At 31.3% G+C, this 16771-nt stretch overlaps 1 protein-coding gene across 3 annotated transcripts; it reads left to right on the top strand.

The window, feature by feature from the left end:
- Positions 1 to 10830: 10830 nt before the first annotated feature.
- On the top strand, positions 10831 to 16771 carry LOC107850971 (bifunctional nuclease 1). 3 transcript variants are annotated; one of them, XM_047401187.1, is made up of 11 exons: positions 10831 to 11075; positions 12175 to 12459; positions 12843 to 13013; positions 13117 to 13166; positions 13274 to 13330; positions 13410 to 13475; positions 13577 to 13651; positions 13891 to 14009; positions 14624 to 14715; positions 15681 to 15737; positions 16465 to 16771. In XM_047401187.1, exons 2-10 carry the CDS (start codon positions 12180 to 12182, stop codon positions 15731 to 15733), a joined length of 963 nt encoding a protein of 320 aa, XP_047257143.1. In that variant the 5' UTR covers positions 10831 to 11075; positions 12175 to 12179; the 3' UTR covers positions 15734 to 15737; positions 16465 to 16771. The 3 variants fall into 3 exon arrangements, with proteins under 3 accessions (XP_047257143.1, XP_016551320.1, XP_047257144.1); XM_016695834.2 differs by lacking the exon at positions 16465 to 16771 and adding an exon at positions 16061 to 16427; XM_047401188.1 differs by lacking the exons at positions 15681 to 15737; positions 16465 to 16771 and adding an exon at positions 15023 to 15602 and having other exon boundaries at positions 10834 to 11075.

Here is a 16771-nt window from a genome sequence, read left to right as displayed (position 1 = left end):
AATCTGTGTCTAGCTTTTACTATGAACTTGAAGGATGATTGTGATTACAAGTTACAGCAAATTATCCATTGAAATTCTTCAAGTGGGGTTTTGGAAGGGGGATGTATCCATCTTACCTTCCTATCTTATGAGGGTAGAGAGGATGATTATGATCGAGGATTGAAATTATATTTCTGTTTCTCTGAGCTTTGCTCTGGTTGGACTGTATTTCTCAATTTTTCTGCATTATTTGTGAAACATCCATCTTGAAATTAGACTGTTGTATGTAGTTGTTTGACTGGCTATTTCGTTTTGAGTTTCAAGTTTTTTGCACTGACGATAAGTATTTATATTATTAGATTACTTAATTGCAGGTAAGTCTATGTAATCTATATTGATCTATAACCTAAAATAAATTGCAAATATCATGTAATATGGACTAAATTACATGAACGAAGTAAATGATTCATGCATGAGAGAAATAAAACCTTCCATACAAATGCTTTCCTTTGTTTTGTACCGCGGGAAAGTTGAGCAAATGTTATCTTATTGTTTATTTATCAAGCAAAAATAGAATGAATATTATCTCCCTGGAAGATGCAGTATTTATCTGGAGATTCACCTGGGTGTATTAGATAGTGTGTCTACTTACCTAATGTCCTTTATCCCTTATTCTGTAGAGAAAAGATTCAATAAGCTCAGACGTTATTCATTCTGGAAAGGAAATTTTGACTGGAGAAAATTGTATCTAGTTTGGTGGACTCTGACTGGAGAAAGTTGTATTTAGTTAGGTGGCCAATTGTGGTATTCAATATACAAGATGGTGGTTATGAGTGTGAAGAGTAATAAGCTCCAAAGCAAAAAATCTCTGAATAATGATTTGGATGACTTATGTATCTCTTAGAGTTTCCTGTTTTGGCTAGGTTTAAGCTAGGGATGCTTTTTGTTTCATTATAAACTTCAAATGTGATCGGAGAAATTTTTTATTTCAACAAGTAATAAAAGAATTACAAAGCTACCAGCTCCTTGGACTCTAGAACCAGTTTACGGTTGGATCTATATTCCCTAGCTAAACAAATGAACTGCTAGTCTATGTCTAAGTAGGAGAAAAGTTCTATCTGTTCAGATTGTTTCTTATGAAAATGCTGATAATACTTTTTATTGAGAATCACTAGATGAATTTCTTCTTGCTTTTACATAGTCCTAAGTTTTTGTTTGGTTTTTTATCATCTCAAGTGCAATACTGCTTAGGATAAGATAAAATTATCATGTAGGTAGGCATATGCAATTTTTGCATACTCTGGGTTTTTTTTTTTGACAACTTATAAGGTAGTTTATTAATTTCTCAATATTGAGTTATCAGGCTCATCCGAAGAAATTCGTTATAACTTTCTCTCCAATTATAAATTTCAGATGATGTTATCCATACCCTTCCTCTTTTTTTATTTTTAGAGGCAATCGAACTAGAATAATGAACTGGAGGTTTCTCACAGTAGAAAAAAGAAAACCTCAATAATATTGACAATCTAGTGTTAAATTAAAGAGTAGGTGCTGGTTTATGGAAGAAGGAGTCAGGCCTTTTAGTTTTTTTGTCTTGAGGATTCTCTTTTCTGATCTATAGTGGGGAATATTGTCTATGTCAGTGAGCTGATGGTTTTGTGTTGGTGAATGTCTCGTGTTGTTTCTATAGAGGAGATCGCTGGTATATTTCCTTTTGAAGTGAGTTCCTGATGAAGTTTCTTGTTTCAGAAGGAGATAGTCTATTTTTGGAGTGGGGATAGTATATGATAGTTTGTTTAGGTCAGTAACTTATGGAAAGTATACACACTTTACCCTCTCTAAACCGCACTTTGTGGGAATATATCGGTATGTTATTGTTGTTGTTATAGAAGTTTGATGTGTTTACCGGATAGTATTTATCTAGTTTTTGGGTAGCCTAGCTTTTCATAATTACATGTTTAATGGATTCTAGTTGTGGCTTGGAGCAACAATAGCATGTAGTCATTATGACTATCAAAGCTGAAGCATCATCATCAATCTTAATTTTCTTCTCTTTTCCACAGGTGTAAAACTGAGAGTTGAATGAAGACCAATTGCAAGCTCAACACGTTATTGGTACTATGGAAGAAACCTCAACATATCTACCTTAGTTTAGAATAAGAGTAATATTTAGTACTATATTTCAGTTAAATTTCCTTTGTGTTGGACTAGTTTTACTTTTCTTTGTCCTGTGAGGAGATATTACCTTAGTACAATTTTAATTTTTTTAATTGTATGATTGTGGGTGAGTTTTATCAATCTAACATGTTTTATAATCTTATTTTTAATTTATTCAATTCTAATTAAAAAATACTACCAATATGAAATAATTAAGCGTTTTCTTGTAATTGGTGATAAAAGATTTTATTATCAAATATAATTTTTAGCAATGATTAAATTAGACTTTTCAAGACAATTATTTTCGTCACGAAATAAACTAGTTCGTCATAAGTTTGATTATATTTAGTGACAAATGTATTTGTCTCAATATCTTCCTTTTTATTTGATACAAATTAATTTTGTATTTTATGACAATCATAATTGTCGGTAATTATAATAATTTAGTGACGATTCTACATTGTCGGTAAAAACTACTATTTTTAGTGATAAAATGGTAGATTTAACTACAAAATTATTAATCTTTATTAGAATAATAAATTTGTCACTAATTCATACATTTAAGGATGAAATTTTTTGTTGTATACAAAAAGTTGTCAATAGTGACGAAAATACATTTGTTCAACCACAAAATATATATAACTCTGGCGGCAATTGATGTCGTCGCTGATTGAACTAAATAATTAGCGACAATGAAATTTTGTCGGTATTGATAACTTTTTAGTGACAAAAGCATATCATCAACTACAAAAAAAATTATATATTTATGACAAACAGATTCGTCATAAATGTTGCACATTTGGAAACGATTTTTTATTTTTTGTAGCCAATTTAATTTTTTAGCGACGAAATACTAAATCATCTTTGTCTACTTTTAGCGACCCACTTTTGGAGACGATTGATTGACAAAAAAAATTTTGTCACGCTAAATTTTTTGCGACGAAATATGACTTAAAGTGACAAAATAATTTGTCCCAAATAATCAAATTTTTTGTAGTGTCTCTCTCTATTCTTCTTCTTCTTTGCTTTATATTTCATAACATGTTATCAACATGAGATTCTGCTAAATAAGGTGAGATTATAAATCTAAAGGTAATTTTAAGGTTAGTAATTTCTTATATTATTGTCTTTTGCTACTAATAATATAATTATTGTTGGATTTGAGGAAAAATAATTGGTTTGGAATGATTTATGTTTTAAATTTATTCCTCAAGAACAATATTATCAAAAGGATGATAATATGTTGGGTTCAAGTCTTATCGAGTTATTGCCTAAGATGCATTTATATGGATAAGATATTGAGTTTGATTCTCAATACACCATATTGATTATATTATGATGGCTAAGGCAAAATAATGGGCATTTGGTGAAACATGTCCCATTAAATATGTTACATTCCTTGAATTGAATACGGTAGCAATAAATCATATGTATCCTCAATTTACTTTTGTAGTAGCTATCATAATTTGATACGCTTAAGTCACGATTATATTCCTAGGGAATGAGAATTTTGATTGTTTCAATACAAGTGTGCACTTGATTGTGGTGGTATCATAACTCACCTCCGAAAGAGGCAAAATAGTTGAGAAGAGTTATCCTAAAATCTACTTTCCAAGTAGGAAATCTGAAATCTATTCACATCATAGTAAATCTGAAATTTACTAAAGAAAAAAATACATGTCATGGTAAACTTGGAATTTACTAGTATAAAAGTTCATAAATTGACATGAACGATTGTGACATCCTAAAGATGTAATTATTAAGTACTTCCTCCATTTCATAATAAATGAATTGTTGGATTTTGGCACACAGATTAAGAAAAAAGTATCAAAGACACAAATTTAACATAGTTTTTCATTTTTACCCTTTTTCAAAGTACAAAATCATATTTATGTCGTTCTTTTTCAGTTGATGGTCCCTTGGTTGTCAAATCCTCAAGGATAAATTTGAAAAAAAAAAATAACGATTCATTTATTTTGAAACACCAAAAATACTCCAATAATTCATTTATTATGAACGGAGGGAGTATTAAATACATATTGAAGAATTCAAAAATTCTTCATGAGCTTTTAATGTTGCTTGTTCTCATGATAAGTTGGTTGGACCAACTAATGTTGGGATTTGATCACTTAAAATTTGAAAAGTATACAGGGTGAATATGGACCCGTTCACCTATCATTTGATATGTTGAAAAGATGCATCAATAAAATGATCACATGTACAATCATTGTCGACCTGCACCTTGACATTCATAAAGTTGCTTGCTCAATAAAATTGAGTTAAGAACATAACTTTCAGATTGTATAATCAAAATAATCCATCTTGATGATGATGGTTTGGCATTGAATGCCTTTGATAAATTGCTAAATCATTGCTAATGAGAACAAAGTTTCATGTGTTGGTCTGAAATATGATATGTTGCATACAACAACACTTGTATGCATTAGATTAAAAGATTATGATTATTTCTTCCTTCTCAATTGGTTTAAGGTCATGAACCAAACATTTCATCTAAAAAATTTTTATGTGTGATATACGATTAATGAATATACCGTGATGCACAAAGATGGAGGATGTATGTTAGTTTTCCTAACATAAGGGGGAGATTATAAGCAGCTATGAAATATGTTAGGAATTATCATCAGATCCTCATTCAAAAGATAATTCAAGTGGAATGTCAAACACATCTCATATTTAAGCTGCAAGTGCTCCTATTTTGTGTTCCTAAAAGACAAAGTCAATGCATGCGTGAAGCGTAGTAGACCAATTGGTTCCAAATGAAATAATCCCTAAAAAGGATAAGGAACAAATGATCATAATAAGAAGACAATGTGCTCTTGAAAAGCTTACGACATAACACTTCATGAAACCTTATGAGAGGTTCAGGTACCTGAAAATAATGACGTAATGAGATCTCAAAATGTTATGTCACACTGTGAACCGATACGAAATAATATATCATCAATGATATCTTTGATACAATATTGGCGCAATATTGTGAAAGCTTATGAGGCTCTAATTTCTACGTTTATTTAAGCATGCTGACCTAGAAATATTTATCAAGTGACATGAAAGGGTGCATCTTGGTAAGTGAATACTTATTTGATTTGTATTCCACATACTTGAAGACGTCACACATGAAATGTTAAATATTGTCACTTGACAAAATATATCTTGCAAATACTACAACACCTGATATAGCCTTTTCGATTAATTTGTTAGCAATATATATTTCTCCTCCTACTGGGAGACATCGAAATGGGATAAAAGACATGAACTTATTTTATTCTAACGCTTGCAGTCTCAATCTTGATGGCTATGCTGATGTTGGGTACTTATCTGTCCCGCATAAAGCTCAATTAATTTGTTGGCAAGGCTATGTGTTCATATGTGGGGATACTGTCATATTTTGGAGATATACTGTAGTCACTTCATTAAATTATCCTGAGATAATATCTATTCATGAAGCGAGTCGGAAATATGTGTGATTGAGATCCATGATACATCTCATTCGAGAAAAATGTGGTTTGAAAGGTGACAATGTACCCATATTTTTATACAGAGATAATGCAGCATGCAAGCACATCTTAATGGAGGATTCATAAAAGGAGATAGAACGAAGCACACTTCATTAAAGTTTTTTTTTACATACATGAGTTACAAAAGAATGGTGATATTAACATGCAACAGATTCGTTCAAGTGACAATGTGACTGATTTATTCACCAAGTCTCTGGTAATTATAATTTTCAAGAAGATGGTGCACAAGGCCGGGATGCAAAAGTTTAAGGATGTTCTCATTAGGGGAGTAAATACGCGTTGTACTCTTTTTTCCTTTTAAGATTTTGTCCTACTGGGTTTTCCTTGTAAGGTTTTTAATGAGGCAGCATGCATGCATATTGTTAGAGATGTGTAGTCTCCTTCACTAGATTTTTTTTTCACTGAGTTTTTTCTAGTAAGGTTTTAACGAGGCACATTATCTATCAATTAGACATTCAAGGGGGAGTGTTATAAATTTATTTGCTATTATAGTGAATGTCTATATAGATAAGATCTATCAAGATCTAGTTGATATCTATCAGGATTTGAATTATCTGTCTTTTAATCAGAAACTAGGAGTAAATTTCCCGATAAATAGAAGGGCTTCCTTCATTGTAAATCATCCTCAAAGATCCAAGAGATCCGTCAAGAGAAATAAAAAATTACTCTATTTTCTCTCTATTTTTCTTCTTCTTTGCTTTATATTTCATAACATTAACATCTTAATTGCCTCTAGATAATATTTTTAGAGATAACTATTAGTAACAATTATATTTCAACACTCTTTGTAACGTTCCTAAAGCCTATAGTCACATCAAATATAATTAATGCCGACAAAGTTTTAACACTCGCTAAATTGCATATTTAGTGCAACTAAAAGTTTATATTGTTATAGTGACCTGGTTAATTATCGCGATTCTACCTTTCACACTTTAGGTGCATGGTTCAAGAGTGTCTGCGAAGTCAATAGTCACTCATCTAACCTTTTTTCATTTGACGTCAATCTAAATTAATAAAACAAATAATTTTTTAATTTCATGTGACTATGAAAAAAGTGCATGATTGCAATGACACTAGAAGCTCTCCTCCCTTGTGTCTTTTCATCTAATAATAATTCACTATCTAAAGCTAGAAAAGTACCAAAAAAATGCTTTGATCTTTTGTATATGGCATGATAGTGAGAGTCACCAATAATAGATATTTGGACATATACAATAATTAAAATTGATTAAAATGTTTACATTTGTCACACTTCCACTTGCTAATTTTTTAGTCGTCTACTTTTAGCGTAAGGGTCATAGAAGAATCAAAATATCTTAACATCTAAATAGTCTGATAAAAGATTGCGGTAAGTACTTTTCTATCTTTAATTAGGAATATTCAAACTGACTATGGAAACGAAGTCAGATTTGAAAGGGAACATTTTATCTTTTATTAAAGTCAAGTTTTTGGTGAATATTTGACCTAGTCGAATTTTAATACAGATATTGATCGCCGAGTGAGGGAAAAAGTCTTGATCCAATGGTTGCTTGTGTTTTTTTTTTTAAATTTCAATGTCTATTGGAATGAAACATATTTGATCGGAAATGTTTTATTTTCTATTCAAATCATGAATCCTTTTTTTTGTGAGAATTTGATCAGTCGAATTTCAATAGAGACCAACTCGGAAAAAGTGATTTGATCTAACACGTTGCTTGTTTCTTTTTTCTTTCTAAAATTAGAGGCTATGAATAGTGACAGCGGCTCTTTAATTTATTTGTCATTGTCCATCTCAATGGATATTTTTCCAATTAGTAAGTTGTTTCATTAGCATGTCGCTTTCAGTTACCTAATAGTAAAAAAAAAAAAGTTGAAAATTATAAAATGTTAGTGTCGATTTTGTAGTCGTTTAGTAAATTACCTTAAGTTTTATGTGTTTTTAAGAGATTTTTATTTTTATATATAAAAAATATGAAAATAATACATCAAAGATCTAAAAATATCATTTATTTAATTTAAATTATAAATGGCCATAAGAGGTCATTTTCTCTGTATAATTACTTTCTTATATATTGAAGTTTGTGAAAATTTAATATTACATTAATCACACTCCTAAGTGTTCAAATACCTACAATATGGATAACAATATTTACGTATATGTTCGAAGTATACACTGTCGATATGTAGTGTATAGATATATCTTATATGTATAATATATATTTGGTATAAACTAAACGTATATATTATGTACATATTTTTGCAGACTAGATGTTTGAATGATATTTGAGTGAAATTTTTTCACATGAAGCTAACAAATTATCAATTATGTAGATTATGACTTATTAACAAGAGGTGTATGATTGTAAAGGATCCAGGGTTTCACACGAAACTATTTTTTATCGTTTATAAATGAAAAATAGTAAGTGAATGTAAATTTGTTAGGAAAATAATCCAAAAATTAAAACATACTTTGTTAGCATTTACGCTAAATTTTTTTATTTTACCTAATTTTCAAAGATATTGTATCTCTATACATTGAAGATCTCTCTTCTAAAGTATAATCATAAAAAAATCTTAGTTGACAGGAGATTTCTTTGAATATGTTTTTTATTTTTTCGATATTATGTTTTTATATATAGGTTTGATCAAATCATATTAATAATATATTATTTAATATATTTTTCTTTTCCTCTAAATTATTGTCTCCGTGAGTTGTAAGCTTTAAGCTTCTGCATGACGTCCTATCTGTTCTGAACCGAACAAGTGTTTTAAGGAACTCTAATAAAAGTTTTGTAGAAGTACTCGATCATATAGAAGTCAATGGTGCCCTCATAAAACATGACTATTAGCAATTATACATATTTGTTGTTGTTATAAATCAGACTATTTTAACATATGAATAATTACTTAGTAGATAAGGTTAGATTGAATGTGTGAAGGATATTATTTAACAGAGTACACAGTTGGCAAGAATTGAAATCTAGACCAAGTGGTTTATTTCAAGATATATATAGTCAAACATAAATTTAAAAAATTATACCACTGCCTATTTTACTTGTGGCAAGATGATTTTTTTTAATCTATCGAATATTTTGAATTCAAATATTAAAACAAAATAATTGATGAATCAAAATATTTCCTCTTTACGAATCCTATGTGCGAATTTAAATTAATTGGGCGTAATACATAGCTAATCTACTAAAACTTGTCATAATGTTCCATTTGAGTAATCAAACTAAGCTCTAGCCTATATTTCAATAGAACACCTCAATTTTTAATGAAGTGTTTGAATTTAACACTTTCATTTTAAATTTTGGAAAAAATTTCAGACGTATTTTTATTCATACATTAGATAATTAAGTTAATTGTATATCATCTTTTTTAATTATACATATCTACTGCATGTAGAAAATTTCTTTGATTTTATAATTTTACTTAATAGAAAAATGAGAACACATAATTTTGCTTTCGTATTTTGACTCCAAAAAGTCTGATTACAATACTTTATTAGGAGTTATTCAATTAAAACATGATTGATTAATTTGAATGGGTAAATGAAATATTCTTGATAAGTTTATTGAATTGGTCATGTGTTAAGCCAATTGACAGAGAGGTCATAGATGTCAAATTACTGAAACTTCCCATATAGTATGATGATGACAACTGACAATTTATTGCCTATATATGCACCAAATAAAGAGTTGATAACTCAAATGTTGACTCAACTTACGGTTCTTCTTCTCAGAAAGTCACTAAATTTTGATTTTTACTTCAAAAATTACTCAACTATGAGTTCTTTTCTCATAATGTCATTCAACTTTATTTTTTACTTCAAAAGTCACTCAACTATAAGTGTCTTACTTACAAAATTATTCAAGTTATTTAATTAATTTTTTTAATTAAAATTTGCTGAAATGTAATTTTATTTAACACAAAAAATTTAAGAAATAAAAAAGACTTTCATTTAAACAATCAATTTAATGACCCGTCCATATTCAAATTTTATTTAAATGGTTTAAATATATTTTTTATTTCTTAAATTTTGATTTTACGACTATTTTTTGCAATTTTTCTTGTCCAATGATTACTCTATAATTTAAAGTATATATAGTCATACAAATCATCAATTAATATCCTAAAATCACAATTATTTGATTGTATAATTTTTGCTGCTAATTTTACCTCTTTGCAGTGTATATATTATAATGTTACTAATGTTTAATGACATTTGCTAATGTTTTGTGCCATATCATTTTAGTTTGAAATCTTTAACGTTTCCTTTTATCAACTTATTAGGAATAAAATTCACTGTATTTATTTGATGCATGTGTCTATTATGCAGGTGGTAATATAAAAAAATTACATTATGATAGAAAAAATCATTCAGTAAATAAGTGTCACGTTTAAAGTTAATTAAATCTAATTAATTAAATGAATATTGTTCTGAAAAACTTAAAAGTTAATATTAACATTATAAGTGAATTAATATAAACTATTTATGATATTATAAATTTTTGGAGGATTAAATGTAAGTAAACATGAGAATATGTAATTATATGGTTCAAATGATTTCTTTTTTTAGAGTTATGGTTTTAAATAAAATTTCATGTCAGCAAATTTTAATGAAAAAATTAATTAAATTGGTTGAGTGACTTTGTAAGTGAAACGCTTATAGTTAAGTGACTTTTAAAATAAAAATCAAAGTTAAGTGACTTTATGAGAGAATGAACCATTAGTTGAGTGACTTTTGAAGTACTCGCTCCGTTCCATTTTACCCGTCTCAAATTTTTTAATTTGATGTTCCATTTTACTTGTCCTATTTTACTTATCAAGACAAGACAATTTTTCTTTTTCATTATGCCCTTAGTGTAATTGATTACTATTTGATATTAGTATTCTTGAAAAATATTGTAAAATGTAGCATCATTAAAAATACACTATTAAAAATATAAATGATATTTTGATATTAATCATCTATCAATATTGGAACTAACAATTAGATACAATTAAGTGAAGTAAAATGATAAAATTATATTATTAATTATTATTTTTTTAATAGTTATGCTATCCCACTTTTGGGATAGATAAAATAGGACCAAAGAAGTAAAAAATAAAATTAAGTGACTTGCGAGAGAAAAATTATAAATTGAGTGACCATTACTAACTCACCTAATAAATATATAGTTAAATATCTTCTTGTTCCAATTATTTTTCCTTCTTCAAACTTCAATTATCCAATTCTCTCTCACTTCAACAAAATTTTCTGAACAAATATTTATATTATTCATAGCTTTGTAAGAAAACTGTGAATATTCAATATTGTAAATTTTGTGACTGAAACTATGAATTGTTGATCAGAAACTGTTGATTTTTGGAGTTCTGCTGAAGATTAACTTTTTTCTGGAAAACTTTGTAATTCAGGTGTGAAATACTCCTTCGATTCACTTTTACTTGTCACGTTTCGCTTCATAAAAGTTAGTTTAACTAATTTACTAAGCTAAATTGATTTAGATTCATTCAATATTTTGGTTTGAAATCTATGTGAAAGATAATATAAGTTGGAATTCGTCTCATATATTAATATGATAGAGAAAAATATATCTTAAAATGTTGATCAAATTTTATATAATTTAACTGTCGGGAAGCGAAATGTGATAAGTAAAAGTGTATTAAGAGAATACTATATATGGACTTCCTAAAAGAAAAATACCTTCTGAATAGTTTCTATGATCACTCTATGTAATTTATTAAACTGGTTTAGGCTTTTAGTTACCCAGAGGAATAGGTTTAGTAGTTCCATGGGAACCCATTGGCAAAGTTAGAAATTTCATTAAGGATGTTCAAGATTTAATATATAAGTATATAAAATGGTTTTTTGATCTGTATACTTCGTATAATTTTTTATATACATAGTATAATTTTTCGATAAAGAGTATTCAACTGGTCACCCTTCTCCACATGTAGCTACACCTTTGCTTCCCGCCTGTAAGTTACCAAGTAACTGGTTGGAGGAAGCTAGAGGCGAAGTTAGAATTTCACTACTCGAGTCAAAATATAAAAAAGTAAATCTGCAACGAAGAAGTCAAGGGGTGTCGATATGTAATATATATACATAAAACAAATACTTTTACCAAGTACCAACTGTAAAAAGGAAATTAGTATCAAGTGTTTGGTCAAAGTATAAGAGCGGTTATTCTTTTATAATTTCATTAACCAATATATTGGATTACAATCTAATTGTTGTTCCTTGTACCTCGATTATTGTTGTTTTGTTGTAGTTCCTGCTCTGTTGCTATTTGTTGTTTCTTGTTACTAGTTGTTGTTTGTTGTACTTCCATTACTTCTTTCCTTGGAATGTTTTTCTTGAGCCGAGGATCTATCGGAAACAGTCTCTCTACTTCTCAAGTAGGGGTTTGGTCTGCGTACACTCTACCTTCTCTAGACTCCATTTTGTGGGATTGTTCTAGTTATATTGTTGTTGTTGTATAATCTAATCGTTGTGTAATGGATTTCAAATTAGGCAAAATGAGCTCTCTGCAAGGGCCTGTTGTTTGCCCTCTTTTTTGTGGAAACCGAACAGGGGCCATCCATTCATCTATAGTGAAGGCTAAGATGCTGAGGAGTGAGTTATGGGGGTTTAATGGGATAACTAACCGGCGGGTTAATGTGACTCTACTACCACGATCACGTGTAAGCAAGTTTATCCGATGCAGTTTCAGTTCATCATCAAACGACAATGGTAGTATGGCCGAAAATTTTAATGAAAGTGATGCTGATTATGTGAATTCTAGCGTGGTTGAAGCTGGTATGTTGATTTTCTTGTTCAGTGTGATATTTCTGCTTTGCGTTTGACATTTTGTTTGCTGTATAGATGTGTGTTGGTTGCTTTCGTACAAGTGGATAAAACTATATCTCACTTAACGTTGATTGGAAACAATGGATCACGCTGAATTTTGTTTTATATTGATGTAAGGTTGTCTGGACCTTCTACTTCTTGGAAATGGAATGGTGAAAAATATTTTCTTGAATCTTTCCCATCTTTTTTGCATGTCTTCCCCTGTATGCCACACTTTTTTGGTGCTAGATTTCCATGTAAGACATAATCAACCAACAAGTCCCAACTCCCGATACATGTCGAAGTGAAAAGGCGATGCAATTTTGTGATGACTTCCCTATTATCCTGTGTAGTTGAAGTGCAAAGACGGAAAGATGGTTTCATGATCAAGATGAGAGATGGCAGACATGTGACATGCGTCCATAACAATCCACAGGGGGTTCAGATACATGATTATGCTCCAAGCCCAGCGATTGTGCTAAGGATGGAGGACGGGACTGGGCTGCTTCTTCCTATAATTGTTTGTACGTACATGAATCATTTACTATTGTCTTAGTGAGGCTAAAATCGCTCGGGAGTATTCTCCAAATAAGATTGTCTAATGTTGTGTTCTATTTTATGCAACAGTGGAGATGTCAAGTGTACTGCTCATGGCTGCTGTACGCAATGTCCAACTTGTACGTCTTCTGTTTCATATTGATTCGGATAAGGCCATTCAGCCAAAGTTACAGTAAGCATCGTTTTGTGCTGCTACTAAAAGGTACAAATATTTACTCCTTTTCAGGCCAGACCAACAATTTATCAAGTTTTGAAGGAAATGGTTGATCAGATGGGCTATGTAGTAAGTTTGTTGTTTGTGCATTTACTTACCAGTAAATGCCATAATTTTTCAAGCTTTATCTGATGGTTGTAGTTTGAAGGTTAAACTTGTTCGAGTTACCAAAAGAGAGCACGGGGCTTATCTTGCTCAGTTATATCTAACCAAGGTATGCGAGAAGTGTACTTGTTGCTGAATACTGACTCAATTGCATGTACATTTTTGGTAGCATGTAGCTTTTTACTAACTTTCATGTGGTTGTGGTAACAGTTAGATAATGATGCTGAGTGTATTAGCTTTGATCTTCGTCCTTCTGATGCAATCAACATCGCTGTGAAATGCAAGGTAAAGTAATTGGAGCTTATAACCTAAAATCATTGAAGTATCAGTGCAAATGGTCAACAATGCAGTCGTTTCCGGATAACATTTTATCCAATTCCGTCAATAATGCAGTCATTAACAATCCCCTCTAAACCACAAACTGAAATTTTATTTTCAATTTGGTGTCATAACTTGGTGGAATTATATTTGTGAACCAAGCAACACTGAAGTATTAGTACTTGTGTTGTTTCTAATTTTCTTAGGTGCCAATACAAGTCAATAAAAACTTGGTGTACAGTGATACTGTGAGGATTGTTGAGTCTGCAGATCCTGCACCCCACACTGCCACTCCTGATGGCCTATTGTTTGGTGAGCTTGACAAGTAAGTCAATGTTCTATAGATATCTTTTTCAAAATGAGTTGCTTTTGGGCAGTGTTTGAAAATTGCTTTATGTTCATTGTGTGTATTTGACAAGTCGTCCCGGGCTTAAACGAAGGAGAGCCTTGGAGTAACAGTAAAGTTGTTGCCATGTGACCAGGAGGTCAAGGATTCAAGCCGTGGAAACAGCTTCTTGCAGAAATGCAGGATAAGGCTGCATGCAATAGACCTTTGTGGTCCGGCCCTTCCCAGACCCCACACATAGGGGGAGTTGTAGTGCACCGGGCTGCCCTTAAGTCATCTGTTAAATTGCAGAATGCGTATTGAAGTGATCTTTTTTTTCCTTAATGGAAGTGATGATGTGCAAGTAATCCATGAATTACATAATAACTACATAAACTATTGATTCGCTATATAGTGTACGTATTTGGTTCATGTTATACAAGTGAACAACAGTAGTTTGAAAATTCAAAACGAGCTGAAAATTTTAATGCTACTTTGTGGGATTACACTGGGTATATTTTTGTTGATATCTCTGGTTTCAGATGCAACTATGATGCCTTAGAATAATTCCGTTTTTGAACAAAATATAGTTCTGACTAGCATTATGTATTCAGACCTATGGGGAAGCCATCCAATGATGAAAAGGAGTTTATTCTTGTGCGGAACATGCTGGTTGCTGCAGTAGAAGAACGATACAGAGATGCAGGTAGACTTTATAAACATGTCTACATATTAATACCAAACATTAACATATAACTATCTTGTGGTCTATCTACCTTTCTTTTCATGCGGTTAAAATCTTTTGCATAGTTTTTACTACTATAAAGATATAGAGTTTGTACATGTATGGAAACTTGCCGGGACGACATATTTGTTGCCGACCAGATTGGGTTTAGACATTGAGTTTGATGGCTGCAAAATATTTGGGTGGGGGTATAAATGCGAAATAATTGGACTAATGGCATGTACTGTAGTATTAAATAATCAAATTAATCTGTATTCTGATGGCATAGGAGCTTAGACGAAGGCATCAACTTGGACTTTTATCAAGTATCTGGTTCCTTTCTGGACGTGTCAACCTCTTAGTACGGTGAAAAACACTTCCTCGCACTCCTGCTTACTGAAAAACTAGTCCTCTCTCTGCGAGGGATTGAGGATGAGGGAACTTTTCTTATGGATTTCAACTTTTCATCTGGACATCAAGATAATTGACAAAGGTGGTGCTTTGAACATTTTCGTTGAAGTCGTCCAGCATCCCTCATTTCCTATCAATCTTTCCCAGGTTTTTCCTAATCAGGAGAAAAGGGAGGTGCTCAGAAGTACATGAAATGTCTTCAGATTAGCACAAAACTGAAAAATTGAGGGTCTTTGTCTGCCTGGTTTGTATTATGTAAAGATATGACACCTGGTCTAACTCAAACTTAAAAGCTAGCTAATGAAGATATGATTGCGCAAATCCATATAATCAGACCACCAGTTCTCAAACTTAAAAGCTAGCTAATGAAGATATGATTGCGCAAATCCATATAATCAGACCACCAGTTCATTATTCACTCGACTGCTATTGTTTTCTGTTTTGTTGAAAAATTCTTGGTGATTTGTACAGATGTTTTTCTGTTTGTTTGTTGCCTGGTTAAAGCTCTTAATTTGCTCGTCTATTGGGTAATGTAGCTCTTTGGAGGGACAAGCTTACTCAACTTCGATCCAACAAGAATTGGACATAGCAAGGTGTGTTATTCTAATCTTTTTCCTCAATGACACAAGTTATTTTTTGGCTAAATCCAGTAGTGTCTTTGTCTTCCTTTATATACATTCCTTCCAAACGAAGGGGACCATTGGAGTAGCTGGTAAAGTTGTTGTCATGTGATCAGAAGGCCAGAAACAGCCTGTTACATAAATGTGAGTTAAGGTTGCATAAAATAAACCCTTGAGGTTCGGCCCTTCCACGGAGCTTTAGCACACCGAGCTGCCCTTTTATATATTCCTTCAAACTTTAAGTTTGGAATCGAAAAGTTGATTCTTGTAAGAAGGTTGCTTCATTTCTTTGACAGGATTGTTGCAGTTTGTTGAAGCAAGAACTTGATATGTATGCATATAGAAGCTGTTTATCGTGGTCGATGCTGTCACCATATTTGAAGATCAATTATTTATAAAAAGGGCAGCCTACACTAATGCTCTCGCTATGTGCGGGGTCTGAGGAAGGACCGAACCACAACCCACGAGGATTTATTAATTATATATAGCTCTAGCTCAAATATGTAAATACTTTGTGAATATATTGTATATTTTTATAGACTAATGCTAATGATAAGGGGGGAAAAACTGAAACTGGTTAAACCTGTAGTTCTTGGCTATGTAAAAAACTCTTTGAATATAAGTGTCAAGTGCCCTAATAAACAGTGTCATATTTAAAACTAAGGTGAGAATACGTATTAACTATCTATTCATGGTGTAGTGATGTGTGAAAACTTACATGATACCTGTTGCCGGTGCCTGATGGGAGTCTGGGAGATGACAGGTAGTTTGTGGAATTAATCAAGGTAAATGAAAGATGGTTCGAATACCACAACTATTGAAAAAAAAAAGATATGTGAAAGAAATGTGTTATGTATTCATTAGTTTGGAATAAATATTAGGTGTGGTTAAACTTTTCTCTTTCTCTAATTAAGGTTAAAAGGTTTGTTAACTAGATATGGACTTATGGTTCATTGATATGTGAACGAAATGTGTTATGCAATCATTATAGAGTAGTCTAGTGTAAA

The sequence above is a fragment of the Capsicum annuum genome, chromosome 12 (assembly GCF_002878395.1).
Source record: "Capsicum annuum cultivar UCD-10X-F1 chromosome 12, UCD10Xv1.1, whole genome shotgun sequence".
Taxonomy (NCBI): Eukaryota; Viridiplantae; Streptophyta; class Magnoliopsida; order Solanales; family Solanaceae; genus Capsicum; species Capsicum annuum.
This window is presented reverse-complemented; position numbering and strand designations above follow the sequence as displayed.